Source organism: Vipera ursinii, assembly GCF_947247035.1.
Source record: "Vipera ursinii genome assembly, chromosome: 11".
Classification (NCBI taxonomy): Eukaryota; Metazoa; Chordata; class Lepidosauria; order Squamata; family Viperidae; genus Vipera; species Vipera ursinii.
The window spans coordinates 18,317,273-18,335,103 of NC_139524.1; the positions used below are offsets into that span (position 1 = coordinate 18,317,273).

The 17,831-nt window shown below is 43.6% G+C and overlaps 1 protein-coding gene across 2 annotated transcripts; it reads right to left on the bottom strand.

Moving 5' to 3' along the window:
* Window positions 1-1,150: 1,150 nt before the first annotated feature.
* On the bottom strand, window positions 1,151-15,195 carry TSPAN3 (tetraspanin 3). 2 transcript variants are annotated; one of them, XM_083371696.1, is made up of 8 exons: window positions 15,055-15,195; window positions 7,207-7,398; window positions 5,874-5,948; window positions 5,350-5,463; window positions 5,169-5,270; window positions 3,778-3,930; window positions 2,647-2,730; window positions 1,151-2,082 (listed from the first exon to the last, which is right to left on the bottom strand). In XM_083371696.1, the coding sequence occupies exons 1-8, from the start codon at window positions 15,115-15,117 to the stop codon at window positions 1,990-1,992; spliced, it is 876 nt and encodes a 291-aa protein (XP_083227822.1). In that variant the 5' UTR covers window positions 15,118-15,195; the 3' UTR covers window positions 1,151-1,989. The 2 variants fall into 2 exon arrangements, with proteins under 2 accessions (XP_083227822.1, XP_083227823.1); XM_083371697.1 differs by lacking the exon at window positions 5,350-5,463.
* Window positions 15,196-17,831: the final 2,636 nt, after the last annotated feature.

Here is a 17,831-nt window from a genome sequence, read left to right on the forward strand (position 1 = left end):
GTACAGGGCAGTTAAAACACAATATACAAGGTTAAAAATAAATTAAATTAGCCCCAACAAGTAAATCACATTCTAAAAATCTAAAATCCCAAACCCTCAGTCCATGCCGGCATGCTCAAATAGCCAAGTCTTCAGGTCGCGGCGAAAGGAGCGAAGTCGGGAGCCATCCGGAGCTTAACAGGAAGCTGGTTCCAGAGGGCAGGCGCGCCCACCGAGAATGCTCTCCCCCTGGGGGCCGCCAGTCGACATTCCCTGACCGACGGCACCCTGAGGAGGCCCTCTCTGTGGGAGCGCACAGGACGATGGGAAGTTGACGCCGGCAAGAGGTGCTCCCGTAGGTAAACCAGACCCATGCCATTTAGGGCTTTATAGGTCATCACCAGCACCTTGAATCTCACCCGGAGGGCAACTGGAAGCCAATGCAGCTCGTGGAGCAGAGGTGTTACATGGGAGTATCGGGAGACCCCCATCACATCTCGCGCGGACGCATTCTGCACCAGTTGGAACCTCCGAGTGGTCCTCAAGGGCAGCCCCATGTAGAGAGCATTGCAGTAGTCTATCTTTAGGCAAAATAAACTCAAAGGAGAGGCTCCGGGATTTTCTCCTCCGCTGGCAGGGGAGAACAACCGCCCTTCATCTTCTCCATGACTTGACTTTACACCGAGAGGTTCTCCATTCGAGAACATTTAATGGAAGGACGTCCAAGCTGGGCAAACTTGTAGACTTCGACTCCCAGAATCCCCCAGCCAGTCATGCATCGCTGAAGTCCACAAATCTTAAAAGTTGCCCAGCTTGGACATCCCTGATCTACTGCTTCAGGTGAGGCTAATGGACACTGACCTCCACACAGCACTCTGATACAGAACGGGTAACGGGGAACTTTAGAGGGTTTATGAGCAAGGAGGATCAGCTCTGATAAGCTGCAGTCTGCGGGGAAAAAAATTCATTTTCCATTCCGTATTAGTGGAAATGAGGACAAGCAATCCAAGTGTGAGAATATTTTCAGACTAAGGCAAACCAACCAACTGACCTTTCCCCCCCCCCCCGTCTTGGTCTTTTACTGCAACTAGGACAAGCCCAGAGTTAAAATTCATCTGTATAAGTCATTGTACAGTGTATGGAAAACAGTGCGGCACTGGATAAAACTCTCAAAAACGACGCTTAAAAAGGTTAACCATGGTTTAGTTTGGGGGAGATGTACAGAAGATTTATTTAATTTGGTTTCCTATTTCCTATTTACATTTCACTTTATCACATTCTACTTTGCTACTCTAGGATAACAAGTCACTCGATACAGAGACAGACCCATTATAGTAAAAAAAAAAAAAAAGAAATTTTCATTATAGAACAGTAGTGCGGACATTACACTCCTGAAAAAGCCAGCTCATAGTTTTTTAAAACACACTAAAGTTCGGAAGGTTTGTTCATTTGAATTTAAGGAAGTCGAGAGATGCACTAATAGGATTCTAAAATTCTGATTAGTAGTCGTTTCATAGTGTTCTGGACTGGACTTAATGATTTGCTTTAAAAAAAAAACCAACCCAAGACAAAAACACTGGTGAGAGGCAAGCAGCAGCAGAATTAAATCTCACAAAATTAAGGTGACTTCCCTCGCACAACTCTGACTGGTGATGCCACCCAGCACACTCTGAAGGACGTAAGAATAAATCACTGCACCCTTTTTAAGCCAGTTAGGTCACCCGTAGCTTTCATGCCATTTAAAATAAAACGGTTAAAAAAACTAGTGTTATTTGGTGGGGCTGCCGTGGACAGGGAAGTGGGAAGCTGGCCAAAGGCGTGGGAGTCGGTAATATGGAAGCGACTGAAAGCCAAACTTTGCCCGTCACCGGTGGAGGTGCTAATTGTCCAGGTTTAGGAAAAGGGTGATTGCTGCCAAGTCAGAGTCAGTGGAGCTACTGCGGCCGGCAACGCTGCCAAGCTGGCCTCTGAGCAGAGGAAACGGACTCCACGCTTCGCCCGCGGCTTCTTCTAGGCGTAAGTTCCCCCGGTGATGAGCAACTCGTAAGCAGGATCCCGGCTCCTCCTGCAGAGGACAACGCAGGCGCAGAGCATGCCCAGCAGCTACGAGGGGGAAGAGAAGCAGACGGAGTACTGAGCAGCACCATTTAAATTTAAGAATTGTCTTTTGCCAAGCTGACCGGGGACGCAGAGACACGATGACGCAGATTCCAGCCTACTTTGCCTCAGGGACATCTGGCCTCTACCCTTGCTCGGTTCTGCAGCCTGGAATTACTTTGGCCCCTGCCAGACAAGCCCCCTCAAAAACAACCCTGAGTTGATTCTGTGGTTTTATTGAAAAGAAGGTGATGGGGCTGATGGGTGGTGTTTTTTTTTTTGGCTTGTGTCTGCTCATCCAAGGCTTTTCTTTCTTTTTTTTACAACAGTTGTAGTGTCCTGACATTTGTGTGCTTTGTGTCCAAGGCGCTATTTACACGGACCTTGAGAAAACACATCTGAGCTATAAATCCTGGAAATGACCTCATTTCACATTTTTACAAGGTTGTAATTATATTTTCTGCGCTCAACTATTTGCAACTTTTCAAAGGGCATATATGCATCCAAGCAGAGAAAATTAAGAGTTTTATTTTTAATCTAAGTAGAACAAACCAGAGTGCTGAATCCTACCTGAATAGCAGCAAACGCCAAGGCAGCCCAGATAACGTACATCATGATCTCCTGTAGCTTCTTTACCACCAACACTTTACACCCCTGAAAAACGAAAGTCTGTCAGTTGAGTAAACAATTTTTCAAGCTTATTAATGCTGCATTCTGGAACAGCTGCAATCTCCCAACACTTCAATAGCCACGTAATTTATAAAATGTACATTTTAATGTATTTTTTTTATATGTATGAGGGCAGTAGTGGCAGTCGTTTCTAACTAAGCGTAGTAAAGGTAAATAAAAAAATACAACATAAATAATACAAAGGGAAAGACACACACACAACATAAGCAGGTACCGGTAAAATATAATAATCAAGGTAAAACGTTTCCTAATATAATAGAAAGCAAATTTAATTATTGCCATCATGCCCCAACCCAAGATGTAGGAACTATATTATATGTAGTACAGTATAAGGGTGGCATTGTGGCCTAGTGGCACTCGCCTCTCACTCGGCAGTTCAATCCTAGGTCGGGGCAGAGGTTTCTATCCTAATTTGGAAAGGAAAAAGATCTGCTAGGAACTCCGTAGGGCATCAGGAAGGGCATCTGGCCAGTAAACGCTCAGCTCCGTCCAGTTGCCCTGACCCTACCTCAAATTAAGGGATTACAAGGTCATAAAAGGGAGCTTTATTTGCAGTATATTATAAAAGGGCTGGAACAGTAGCAGAATGGCAGAGACAACAGTGGAAAAATAGCACTGAACGCTGCCTCTTATAAAAAATTTATAAATGTCCCAATTCTCCAAGGTGGCACACAAATTTTTTCAAAATGAAGGCCTCTAAAACAGGGGTCCCCAACCTTGGCAACTTTAAGACTTGTGGACTTCAACTCCCAGAATTCCCCAGCCAGCCTTAAAAGTTGCCAAGGTTGGGGACCCCTGCTCTAAAAGAATGAAACCTATATAGAGAGGGCACGGCCAACCTATATAGAGATGACCACTTGATTTCTAATTAAAAAACAGGATCTTAATTAACAGAGCTACAATGGTATGGTTATCGTGCTGGATTTAAACGAAGATCTGGACTTGCGCAAATCCTTAAGTCTCCTTCCAACATAAGCTTTTATCGAAAACCCGGCAAAACCAGACGGTAACCTCAGAATAAAGGTCTGTAGGACGAGCTAAGCTTCCCGTGCAGTTGCTGACGGAGGCCTTGCAACAGCTGAGGGGCACGCTGTGGTTTTTCGTTTCTTTGAACCAGGCAGTCGATTCCCAGTCGGTGAAGTTGTGGATCCCACAGCAGTGCAGCTGCAACAGAATGCATCCAGAAAACGAAAGGCAGGTCTTGAGAAGTCATGCAATACTTTCAAGGCACAAGATTAACTCAAACACGGATATCCAACCTTTGCCACTTTTTAAGACCCGTGGACTTCAACTCCTAGAATTTCCCAGCCAGCTAAATAAATAAATACCCCCCCCCACACACAATGCTTTGGGGCAGGACTGGATATCTCTTATTTGCAATTATATCTAATTCTGCCCAAACCACAGAGTCTTCTCCCCTTTTCAAAATGACTTGGAACGTTTACAAAGGCTGTTTCAAAACATACAGCGTCATCTGGGGCATGTCATGTTTTCTCCCCCAGCTGCATTTCTGCAGAGTCTGTCATTATCACAGATGTTGCCCTCCATTCGCTTGAAGAATCCGCACGTGGCAAGGCTTGTTTTCTGCCCCCCCCCCCACTTCAGATACCCACAAACAAGCAAGATCTTCCTCCAGGGGAAGAGGAGAGCATACTCTCAACTCCCCGGCAATTTTCAAAGAGGATTTAAAAATGGATAAAACCAAATTAAACCAGAAATAAGCTTAATGCTAAAATCTTAATAGATGCATTGTTTCGTTAATAAATGGAATTTATTCCTTACAGGGTAGTCCTCGCTTACAGACTACAATTTGGGACAGGCAACTCTGTCGCCAAGCACCAGGGAGGCTAAGTGGAAGTGACAGGTTTTACAATGTAATTTCCCATTTGGTTGTTAAGTCAATCACTGCGGTCATAAAGCGAGACATCATGGGGCGGCGACTTGGGGCTTTACTTCTGCTTCCCCCGTGATTGGCTTGTCGCAAGCTGGCTAGAAACCATGCTAACGGTGACCATTATAGGATGTTGCGACAGCTGTAAACACAAGGTCTCGTTGCAAAGCTGTTGTTTTTAACACCGTCACAACTTTGAATGGTTGTTCAATGAGACAGCAAGCACAACTCGTATCAGTACATGCAGCCTAAGCTGCCTTCCAGTACCCCAAAGTCTATACCCAATTCCCACTAACATCTGGGCCTGGCCCACGCTGCCTCTGACTGCAGCAGAGAAGGCCGAAACACATCAGCAAGAAGGGTGGAGAGACGGTTTCCTGAGGACAGAAAAGGAAGGAAGCAAGCTTCCTTACATCATCTAGTACCCCTGGGGTCATGGGAAGGGCCTGTACTGGTGGAAAACAATTTCTGTACCTTTGGCACCAACAGCTGTGTTTGTATTGGCGCTTACCTGCCTCTGCACATAATCAATCGCCCGGCTGGCAGCATCCGGGTTTGTTCCATTGTACGTGTCGTACACTTTCTTAATGCTGTGATCTACTTCGGCCTCCACCTGATAGAACAAACACAGGTTAAAATTTCTCTCTGTGGGCAGGTGGAGCCTGCTACCCCAGCCGGCCATCCAAACTGACCCAGTGCTTTGCAGAAAGGCTTTGTGTGGGGGTGGCTCTATAGGGCTTCTCGAATGCTATCATTTGTCTTCTTGAGATCTCCTCGCCAAGGTCTGCTTTCTGTATCCCACAGGTCTAGATGGACAAATGGGTTGAATGCTGGGCATTTTCTCCTATCCGCGTTGCTACATTTCTGAAGCTGGTCAAAGTCTCTATGTTCCCGGACACCCTTAAAAGCAGCAAAGTCCCCAAGGATTTATTTCAGAGCTTTAACAAACATTTTCTACAGGACTTTAAGACTCTTTTAAAAAGGGAAGGAAAATCCGTATTTTAAACCCTTGTTGTAAAGCATTCAACTGCTTGTTTTACAACATTAATGAACCCCGAGGATTTCTGATTACTTCTCAAGAAGCACGTTGCTTTTAATTTAATCCAAGAACATCCCACAATTTTGCTCCACAGAACCACAGCTGGTATCAAAAGCTTGAATAAAGCTACCAGAGCTAATTATGTATCAGCACTTCAGAAGAGAGATAAATAATTACCTTTGCTCGGTAGATGTAGCCCAGAACCACTACCACCACTTCTGTGATGAAAACCAACAGAAGGATGATCACAAACTGGAAGAAAGAAATAAAATTTATGTTCATTCACAAGCATAACGAAATAGACGCATTGCTATCTTGGGCTGTTGGTCCATTCCCTTCAAGTGAAGGCACAAAGGTGGACTCTCTAGCTGAACCATTATCTTTCAACTTAAAAATGACACAGCAAGAGCAGGCTATAGTAATACCCAGGAAGTCAACGGGAATAAGAACCAGGCATTTATCAGACTGTTTTCAGTTGATCAGGAAGCCAGCGTGACAACATAAGAAGCTAAACTGCTCACCAGGCTCCTAATCGTCAATTGTCTGCCCAATTCCTTGCAGGGCCTTATTTCTGTGATTTTCAACACGAATGAGCCTCTGACTACACACCTATTTTACAGGACCAAATTCTTAAGGTATTTGGAAGCGTTTATGTATTGTTCAGGGACGCGGTGGCTCAGTGGGTTAGGACACTGAGCTTGTCGATCAGAAGGTCGGCAGTTTGGTGGATCAAATCCCGAGTGCTGCGTAACAGAGTGAGTGCCTGTTACTCGTCCCAGCTTCTGCCCACCTAGCAGTTCGAAAGCACGTAAAAATGCAAGTAGAAAAATAGGGACCACTACGGTGGGAAGGTAACAGCGTTCCGTGCGCCTTTGGCGTCTAGTCATGCCGGCCACATGACCACGGAGACGTCCTCGGACAAACGCTGGCTCTTCGGCTTTGAAACGGAGACGAGCACCGCCCCCTAGAGTCGGAAACGACTAGCACGCATGTGCAGGGGAACCTTTACCTTTACCTTTTATGTATTGTTCATCTAAAAAAACTGATAAAAACAGCTTTGCTTCTTGTTTTGCTGCTGAAGATTTTTTTTAAAAAAGGGGACTGTTTTATTATTCATATCACAAGAACATCATCAAAGGCTGACTAACTGGGGAGGGGGGGCAGAACAGCGCAGGACTGCCTACATTAATGTATAATGGGCTTTCTAGCATTTCAAACAGAGTTACACCCCCCCCTTGAGCTAGAGATATCTGAATGGAATCCGATATGCCTTGTAGGCAGGCTGATGCTTTACCCATGAATAAGATGCATCTTTCTGCTGCTTTAATGTCAGATGTCAATGTCAGATGCATCTTTCTGCTGCTTTAACCAGGTTACAGTCAGCTGTAGGAGCTGACGGCCAAGCAAAAATGTACAAAGTCAGCTGGATTGGTGTGTGTGTGTGTGTGTGTGTGTGTGTGTCCAGAGAAAGCCCATAAAACAGGAAATTGCTTCCTGATATTAAACTTACCGTGGCGAGGCCACAGCGGCTTTCCCGGATTGTGGCACAGCAGCCAATCAGACCGATGATAAATAAAAGTGTTCCCACCGCTATGATGACCACTGCAGGGATGAGCGTGTAGACATCTTCAAAGAAGTGATCGTAGTCATCGTAGGTGATGAAAACGTAAGCTCCCACGTAGCACAGGATGCCTGCAGCAGCCTAGGAAACAAAGAAAAATAAAAGCCACTCAGAAGACCTTCTTGGTCTACCATTAAGGCTGACCCGGATTTTGTAAGGTAAAGTTTGGAAGAGGGGGGTTGGGGGCAGGAGGGTTTCTCTGTTATTCCGTGCTTTGTAATTCGCATTAGGCAATTCCACAGTGGCAACAAGTACAGTTACAGGCTAATGGTTAAATCTGCCGGTAACTGTGACCTATCATTTGAATTGGTATGAAGATGCCCTTAACCGATACGCCCACATTTCATTTTTCATTCAATATCAGTGGAAATAAGGACACACAAACGAAGTGTTACTACCCAAACTACTGAGAAAGAACTTGGAATGGAATTAAAATAAAATAAAATAAACTTTTCAAACCAAGAAAAAACATCAATTGGCCCCTTCCCCCCGCCCCCCTCTGCTTTTTACTGCAGCTAAGACAGGAGTAGACTTAAAATTCACATCACTAATCTCAACATATGTTTGGAAGGAAACCACCCTTTTCTGACCTGGGAAGGAATCAAAAGCACATGGCGACATTAAAGCAGAAACATTTCCCTATATGGCAGAGAAGTTTCAAGATTATGAGTTAAATCACCCCACCAACTTTGTCCAAATGCTTATCGACGATCGGTGTGCATAAACTTGTACAAACTTGCATGTATAGTTGCAGAGTCAGATCCTGGACTAGGTTGGGAAAAAAACTGCCAGTTAAGTCTTAGATCTGTTGCCAATTACTCCAGATGTTCTTCAGATGGAGGAAAGCTGTGCTCACACACGTTATGCCACAACTTAATTATGGTTTATTGAATAAGTCAACACTGACTGGCACAAATACTCAACTATAAACAACGGTTTACGAGCTACAATCACTTAAGTTCACACAACACAATACAGTAAGCCAAACTCAAAAGCCAAGCATGTGCATTCTGTGTGAGCCAAATAAGGTACAACAGCTTCCGACATATGGTGTCTAAGCAAGGATCAAAGATTAAGTCAGCAATGATTCATCAGCCACGAATCAGTTGCTGAGGCTTTTAATCTCTCTATTTATAGTATTGTGACAGTAACATAAAATGGAATGGACCCATTCCCATGAGCATGAATTAATACAGCCAATGGTTTTTGTACACAGTCAACCAAGAAATTCAAATTTTTAGAGTGCAGCATTTTAAGATCTTTCGGATTTGAGAACCAGCCAAGAGATGGGGAATACTATAATTATTAACGGTTGCCTAGCAACGGAGCACAAAAATAACTTGTTAATGGTATCATCTCCCTCATCATTAGAGATGCTGATTGGCGAAGAAAAGAAAAGAAAAGAAAAGAGGAAAGCCTAGAAAGATTCTGAAGCAGTCGCCTCTCTTCCTTCTGTACCTTAATGACATATCTGTATTTTTTGCCATCACAGAGAAAGTCTCAGTTAAGATTATCAGGTTTTAATTCATTTTGGCACTAATTTGTTAGAATTCCTTACAGGAAAAAATAATTCGCTGTATAACTTTATAAAAATCAATAAGCGTTTAACAAAACGTGATCTGTCTGACATCACATCAACTAAAGAAGACACAGAATCTGTGACTTTGCATTAATGCAGTACTATCATTAGAGCATCTTATGCAAGCTTTCATTTGTTTCTGCGTACAGATTTTGGTTTCCTATTTTACAACCGGGCACAATGTAAGCTACTCACGACAGCTCCTGTTTCTGTCTCTCTGAGCTACTTAAAGGATGTATTTGAAATTTTTTTAAAAAAATGTTCCTGAAGGTGAATTCTTCTGGATATGACCGACGGCTTAGCCAGGTCAGTATTTGGTTTTCCTTACGTGCCTGACCAGTTTTTGGAAAGCCAACACACAAAACAGTCTTTCATTGACTTTCTCAGCAACTGGCATTCGAAAACACAACATTTTTGAACGTCAGGACTGGAAAAAGAGGGTAGAAATGATCAACACCAGTCAGAAGAGTTATCAGTTACAAAGGCATTTCTCTCAAGAAAGGCCCACTTTGTTAAGGGCCGAGATAAATTGCCCCAATGCGAGCAAAATAAAGAGAGAGGTATGCAGAGAGAGGGAGATCTTAACAATGCCCTTATTCTCTGCTGTGCTCGGTCACGTGGCTTTGTAATCTGAACTGGATCTTCAGCCCTACCAAAGGAAATCACCTTCCAAGATGGTTATGCAATTCAAAACGGCTATGGAAAAGTATCTGGAGAAATGCTTAGATCGACACATTTACTGATGCATTTCAAGCAACTATGGCCCATTGTTCCCAATTAAGGACTCTCCAAAAACTGTTCAAATTACGTTTGGCAAGAACATTAGTAGCGGTTCTCAGGTTTCTATCTAGTAATAATTCATGGATTCGGAGCCCAATGAAACTTGTTCATCGATGCAGCCCTAGGCTTTAGTCTCGTGGTGAGCTGAGGTACGTACATGTGACAGTATTTATACGTTTTTCTGGAAAACGGCCACTCAGAAGTGGTTCGGGTACAATCCAAATTTTGTGACATGCTATATGAAAACTAGGGATGCGGTCGCTCAGTGGGTTAGGACGCTGAGCTTGTCGATCAGAAAGTCGGCAGTTTGGCGGGTCGAATCCCGAGTGCCGCGTAGCAGAGTGAGCGCCTGTTACTCGTCCCGGCTTCTGCCAACCTAGCAGTTCTAAAGCACGTAAAAATGCAAGTAGAAAAATGGGGACCACTACGGTGGTAAGGTAACAACGTTCTGTGCGCCTTTGGCGTCTAGTCATGACGGCCACATGACCACGGAGACGTCCTCGGACAAGCGCTGGTTCTTCAGCTTTGAAATGGAGATGAGCACCGGCCCCTAGAGTCGGAAACGACTAGCACGCATGTGCGGGGGAACCTTTACCTTTATATGAAAACTAACTTGGCCATGTTTTAAAATCTATGTTCAGATCAGGTAAGGTCTTAGGCATGCTGACCGATGAAAAGCTAGGTGGGCAATACTTCCTTTATGAAAAATAAAATAAAATCTTAGGCATGTGGGCCGATAAAAGGCTAGGAGGTGAAAACGCTTCCTTTATATTAACACATTTGTTAATATAAAAAGGAGTCCTATTGGATTATACTATCAAGACAAGCAAGTTTTTCTGCAGCAGTTGAGCAAGAGACAGCTCCTTCTTAACCCACAAAAGCAAGACAGGAACCACCTGATAATTCAACATCATACAGGCTGCTCACAGGCCTATTATCTGTGCTCCATTTCATTAATCTACTTCTACAGTTGTCACACATTTCTACTACTTTTACAGAACTGTACATCCAGGCCACTATTACTCAAAAGAATAACAAATTATAGAGATTCCTGCAGGGAAGCACTGTAAATCTCGTGGCATCTTAAAAGTTTTAACAATTTATTTTCACATACGTTTCTGTAGGTCCCAGTCCACTTCATTAGATACAAGGAAAAATTAGAAACAATGTGTACATTTTAGCATTTATTGTTCTTTTATCACATTTTGCCACAGTGACTTCTGTAAATCAAGGGATCTGAATCTTTTACGTTTCCAATCAATCAATTTCACTAGATATCTCTTAGTCCTATTACTTCTTCCACTTACAAGCAGTTGAACTGTAATTGTAATGGCTGAATGATTCTAACAATACTATATTTTCATTCAAAGGACTAGTTTTCACACAAACATTTTAGCAAGCTATGTGAAAAATTAGCAGCAGTAATTAGGTTTTAATGCAGTATTTTTTTTCATAAACCCTTAACTGATACTGATGATGTGTGCCTGCTACTTCAAGCATTTCTAAGTTTCCCTGGGAATTATACCATATAATTCACTTCAGGAATACTAGAGTCACAGAAAATGAACTTAGAAAAATGCCCCGGTCATTGTTTTTCTAGTAAATAAACTACTCTGTGAAGGAAAATCTATATTATAGACCACTGTCTGTTTAACTATCCTCACAGAAATGTACCATTTAGCACTTTCAGGATGATTTAAGAATATCTAAAAGTACTTCCTGCTCACTGACTCATTTCTTAAAGCACAGCAAGCCGTGTTTTAACTTTTTACAGTATTAAACATTTGTTCAGCACATGAAATTTCATTTAGCTTATGATAATTCTGTCCAAAACCATCTTTGTGGTCTAAAAACAAAAAAAAAAAAGAACTTATCAGAAAAATCACATGTGTTTCCACTTGCAGTATTTGCTGAGTATGCAGTTACTTTGTTTTTGCAAAACACACAAATCTTATTCGTAAGCCTTACCAAGAAGGCCAAAAATTACACAATCATACAAAAGAAATGTTTGGGTGTTTTATAACACTACTTTAAAATCTCAACATTATCCCCATTATGGCTGGCTGGGGAATTCTGGAAATTGAAGTCCACAAGTCTTAAAATTGCCAAGGCTGGAGGCCCCTGTTCTAGAGAACGCAGCCCGAGTCTCAAGTATGTGTGCTCTGTCACAAAAGTGATATCTAAACCAGGTTAATTACCTTTATCTGATATACTTAGAACATAGTCCATGTTATGTTTAAAGAGAATTTTTTTAAAAAAATCTGTTCAGACTAATCTTATATAAGTGCATCATTAAGAATCAGGGTGATGTAATGGTGATATGTTGAATTAGAAGGGCACCCAGTTTTAATGTCCCCTTCAATCATGGAAGATACTAGCTAACTTTAGACCAGTCATTTTCACTCAGCCCAACCTACAAGGCTGTTACAGGGAAAAACTGGAGGAAGAGGCGATCTGTAGGTCACCTTGAAGTCCTGAAAATAACACAGAATAAAATAGATATAATTAAGAGCCTTGTGAAGATAAAAGTTGCCATCAGAGTTCCTTTGCAGTTCTTTCATATCATTTTGAAAGTGCAGTCAAAAAACTAGAAGACCAATCAGGGCTTTATCTGATATTTAGTTAATATACAAATAATATATCTATGGGAATAATCATTCATCAATGAAAAAGCTGGACACTAGCAATGACCGTTAAAAAAAAAGTATTACTCACAGCAATATTTTTGTTTGTGTAGCATTAAGGCCCTCTTTGCCCCTTTCTAAGGTCTATTTTTAAAATAGCTAGGAGATTGAATCTGGAATGACAGGAATTAAATTGCAACTCATCAGCTCCGAAAGTCTGCGCTGTGTTTATTTACTACCATGGTTTGAAGCTATGTTCTTTCAAGCAATCAGCTCTTGTTGCTCCTAAGTTCACAGCTCGATGCTTTTCCTCTCTTCTATCCAGCTTAACTGCATTCTTGCTGTACCAACACACACGCATCATTTTAATATGCTCTACAAATGCAGAATATTTCAAACTATTTTGAAATATCAAGGAACAAACTGAAATTTGACTGGAAGGAGCTCGTGTAAGCGGCAGAGATGGCCATCCTTGAGAAACGTGGTCTGTGCTGGCCCTTCCTCAATTCGTATTTCTCTAGGCTGGGATTAACCCCAGAAGTTATCTGTTGCTAAGCAACCATGATGGGTTCCTAGTCTCTAAACTGAGGGAAGAAAAGCTGGAGCAAAGATGCGAAGCTAGATGGGAGAGGCCCAGATGGATTCACAGGAGGGGATCAGCTTTCCTTGCCAGCTTCAATAGCGCTGTTTACTATTCAACCTTACTTCTCCGTTCCTTATATATACAGGGTTCTTCTACAATGGCAAGGAAATTAGGAAATGAGACTCATACAAACAGTATAGCTCACAGCAGTATCTTCGGCATAGTGTAAAGTTCAAATGGCATCACTAACTAGGAGAAAATTTACTCTTGTGACCTCATACATAGCAATTTTCGATTAGTTGCTCTTTAGCAATTTCTGTGATCTTCTACATGCAGCACAAAAATAGCCCTGTCAGTCTATGGTCACAAAAAAAAATCAGGAGTCTGGCTGATTTCAAACGAACACATTTTATTAAAAGGCATTGGCTTCTATGATATGCAGCTCACACTATCGGTCTATGCATCCAATGAAGTCAGCTGCAGCTTTTAAAAACTTACACTATTTAATAAAAGGTGCTACCAGGCTTCTGAATGAGGAGGGGTCCTCGGTGCCATCTGAGTTTGGTTGTTTTCTTGCAGACATTTCTTTACTCAAACTAGCGCTCTGATGATGTTACCGAGTTTGGGTAATGAAACATCTGCAAGAAAACTACCGTGCTCAGAGGGCCCCTCCTTTCAACCCTGAGCTGCAAATATTCTCCCTTATGGAGACTTCTGAATTTTCCTTCCAGAATAACAAAGAGCCATTTAGGCGGTCAAGGCAACCACCAACCCAAACTCCCCGCTGTAGGACTCTAAATTAAATCCTCCCTGAGTGATGGCTGTCTATTTTTTATTTAGCTGACACTAAGAAAGGAGCCCCAAAATGAAAGGCAGGCAGCCTTGTGAGCCTTTTCCAGTCTCTTCCCGAACCTTTTCATCTCCTTCCACTCCCTTGCCCAGATCTGCAGAGGCCAGATTAAAGCCCCAGACGGCTGATCTACTTTAAGGATGAACTGGATGCAGGGCTAAGGACGCTGCAGCAGCCTTCCCAAGGCTTGCAGTCCAGGCAGCTGGCTCGCCCTCTCCCCAAACCCTGGGAACTTAGCCCCCACACCTTATTCCAGGGGTCTTCAAACTCGGCCCTTTTATGACTCATGGACTTCAACTCCCAGGATTCCTCAGCCAGGCATGCTGGCTGAAGAATTCTGGGAGTTGAAGTCCATGAGTCATAAAAGGGCCGAGTTTGAAGACCCCTGCCATATTCATTTTCTCGCCGGCTGCGGCCCATTCTTGTCTTGTCCATAAATAGAGAGCCGGGTCAGCTCTGTGCGGCCCAGGACCAGCAAAGCAAAGGGTCACCACCTCCGATATACACTCCTTGTTCGGGGTCCGCTCAAATTTCACATTGTCCATTTTAGTCTCTAGGGAGTGAACGATGGCAAACAGGACAGATGGAATTAAGGACAGACACAATTAAGTAAACAACAACAACAACAACAACAAACCTGGCACCTCCCCCCACTCTCCTATGTCGGAGGGGATCAAGAGAGGGCATTGAGAAGTGTCAAGCCCCCTTCCTGAGCGACTCTCAGGGGACACCCCCCCTTTAAGGTAACACCTTCTTTCATCCCTCCCAGGCCCCCCACCCGAACATTTATTTATTTGAAAACCTGGACGAAGCCCCCTCCCTTTAAATGAAGCCAGCCAATTCTGGCCGGCTCACAACCAGCCACCGTAGAAACCCAGCAAGGATGAGCTCGAAAAAACTGGCAAACCCCCCCCCCCACTTTCCGGGGGGCGGGGCGGGGACTGAGGGGACGAAAGGGGGGACCAAGAAGGGTCAAGCCCCCCCCTCACTTACGGGACCCTCGAGAGGACCCTCCTCTCTTCCCCCCCCCCCTTAAGGGAGGACCGCGGGCCTTCTTTATCCCTCTCCTCCCCCCCGGGGTCAACCCTGGGCCTGGTCCCCCTCCCCGTCAGGAAAGAGCGGGCTGGGGTGGGGGTCGGCCCCGGGCCCCAAACCCTCCGAGGGCGGGAAGGAGGAGCCGAGAAGGGACCCCCGAGGCGGGCGGGGAGACGAGGCCGCCCCTCCCCCCCCAACGCCACCTCAGGCGCGGGCTGGAGCGAGGCCTGGTCCCCGCGAGGGCGGAAAGGAAGGGGGGCCCCCGCGAGCTCCCCGGGCCGCCTACCCAGAAAATGAGGTTGAGGAAGACGAGGACGGTCTTGGAGGAGGTGATGCCGCACTGCCCCATGGCCGCCGCCGTCCCGCGGCCTCCCGGGCCGCCTCAGCCGCCTCAGCTCTCAAGCTCCACCCCTGCCCGGGACCCGGATGGAGGAGGAGCCGCTTCGGGAGTGGGGGGGGGGAGAGAAAGAGGAGGGCAGGGACTTAAAAATGGCCGCCCGCCTCGTCACTTGACGACGGCCCAGCTTGCGAGGCGAAGGGCGGGCCCGCCTACATCGCCCACGTGATGCGGCGGGCTGCTGGGAATTGTAGTCCGGAGGAATGGAAGCCCCTTTGAGCCCGGATAGCTTTTGGGACTTACAACGCCCAACATTCCAAGCTGTTGGGCTCTTTTTTAAAATAATAATAAAATAATAATAATAACAACAAAATAATAAAATAAAATAATAATAATAATAAAATAATAATAATAAAAAATAAAATATAATAATAATAAATAATAATAATTTGTAATTCCCTGGGGAGTTTTGCGAAGCTGGGTTGTGGCTGCAGTATTGCTGCGGGGTGTGTGTGTGTGTGTGTGTGTGTGTGGAAAGTGTCACATAATAATGATAATGATAATAAGTTGAGGAATTCTGGGAGGTGGTGTTCACCCCTCCTAAGGTAGCCAAGACTGAAAATCAGTTTTGCAATAAGTTTTCCTTACTCCGCTGCAGCATGGCCCGATTTTTATTTCAAATGACATCTTTTTTTATTCAAACTGCCCCTTTCGAAGCTCATGAAAGGAATATTCAGTGTCAAAAAAGAGAAGACGACAGGTTGTTTTTATACGGAGGGCCTCTAGACTGATGCACACAGGTTTGTGAAGGTTGCTACTTGGTGAAACGATCTTTGTGTAATGAAAAGAATAAAGCACGGGGTGGTGGTGGTGGATTTTACTTTGCTCTAAGAATTTGAGCGAATTCTTGGCTTCGGCCCTTTTGGAAAGGGTGGTTTGGAGAAGGCTAGCTACAATTTGATCTGTTGCCATCCCAGGAGGGGATAAACTGGGAAAAGAGCATTTTCCCCCCCACCCACCCCGCAGGGGAGGAGGCATTACATTAGATCTGCCAAGGAGAAAATCAGTTCACAGCACTGGATGCCAAGATTCCCTGGGCTTTTGGTGTTGTTTTTTCAAGGGGCTTGACTGCATCTAAAATATCTCAGAGGGGATAATCCCACTCCTCCACTTTGATGGATTATGCCCTGAGCACAACAGAATTTAAATGAAATGGTGTACAGGAAAAGAAGCCTCGTAGTGGAGAAGAGGAATATATATTTTTTAACAACCGAGTCATGTAATTAACATTTATCACAAGGAGGCAAGGCACAACACACCTCAACAGCACAGATCTGCCAACTTAAATGTCCTGGGTGGTAAATGGATGAGGTTTTCTTTTAAAAAAAATGTCCAGGAGTTGCTTAAATCCTCTTCTTTGGTATTAAAACAAATCTTAAGATGGATTTTGGGTGTAAAGGGGAAAGTAAATAATTCCACCCTATTGGAGCTGATTAATCCATCTTCTGATTTGCCACAGAGGTCAAATAGTTGCATGGAAACGGGCTTTTCTGGCTAGTTAGTTAGCCCAGTTAACTGGTGTTCCGCCTTGCAATTCCCTCTGGATTTCTGTTTAGCTATCGGAACGTGCGGATGTTGAATTGAGACGGGTCTCCTGCTAGGATGGCTGAGCACAAATGTCAAGGGGTTAAATAGGGCACTTGCAATTTTTCTGAAGCTGCTCCTGCCATAAAAGTGAAACCAGCGCAATTCTTTATCCAACCTGCAAAACAGGTTAGCTGACTGATGGTATCAAAAGCTGTTGAGAGCACCAGGGGTACATGCTACAGTTTACCACTCTCCAAATACAGTCTGGCTTTAGATCTGATTCCCAATAATAATGATGTGTAAACTCACCCATGGTTTCTTTATTCAGGAAAACAAGGCTTAAAAAAAGAGAGAACATTTTACCTTCACAGCTTATTTATTCACTGGAAAATTTTATCTCCCGTTTATTTCGATCTGAACTTCAGGAATCAAATGATTTATAAACCCGAAAGGTGTGCGTGTGGGGGATATGGCTTATAGTCTGTGTTTTAATTACTTCTGACAGATTTGAGCAAGTGATTATGCGATAATCTGATTACTGCCAAGAGGAAGCTGACATTTAAATAAAAGAGGAATAGGATGTACTCTTCTGTCAAGAATGGAGAGGCAGAATTTGAAGTATAGCTTCTATGAAGCAATTCACAGACTGCTGTATGTGGTGTTGACAATAAAAGTTGACAAGTTAAAAAATAAAAACAGCAAAGTATCCTGTTGCGAGACTTCCCATTAGTTAAGTTTTAGCTGCTTGACCTATTTTGCTAAGGAAAAAAAATACATCGAGTCAATGCTACAAGATGTGTTTGTTTGGTTTAAAGCTTGGATCTGAGGCTTTCTTAATATTATTTACCATATTGCAAGCAGAGCAAAAGTCATAGCAGATGCATTCTCTGAAAAATATCTGCTGGGCTATAAGGACCCTAAATTAAATATTTATAAAGAATGGAGGTATTTTCATATACTGTATGTACACAGTATACATATACCTATATGCTGGAAAAAAGTATACTTCTTTCCGTAGGAGTGAAACCTTCCGAGACTGCAAAGCTGTTTGCAATTTTCAACGTTTAAATGCTCTATTAATCTGTGCAAAAGTGGGTAAGGAAGGGCAGAAGGCTGCAGTTCAAAATATAGAACAAAAA

Excerpts from the sequence above, each read along its gene's own strand:
- TSPAN3 (XM_083371696.1), bottom strand. The coding sequence starts at position 15,117 with ATGGGGCAGTGCGGCATCACCTCCTCCAAGACCGTCCTCGTCTTCCTC. Across the intron at positions 5,464-5,873 it reads GCTACATCTACCGAGCAAAG|ACCTGTGGGATACAGAAAGC; the intron begins GTAATTATTTAT and ends TTGTCCATCTAG. Across the intron at positions 5,271-5,349 it reads GCCTTTCTGCAAAGCACTGG|GTGGAGGCCGAAGTAGATCA; the intron begins GTCAGTTTGGAT and ends TTGTTCTATCAG.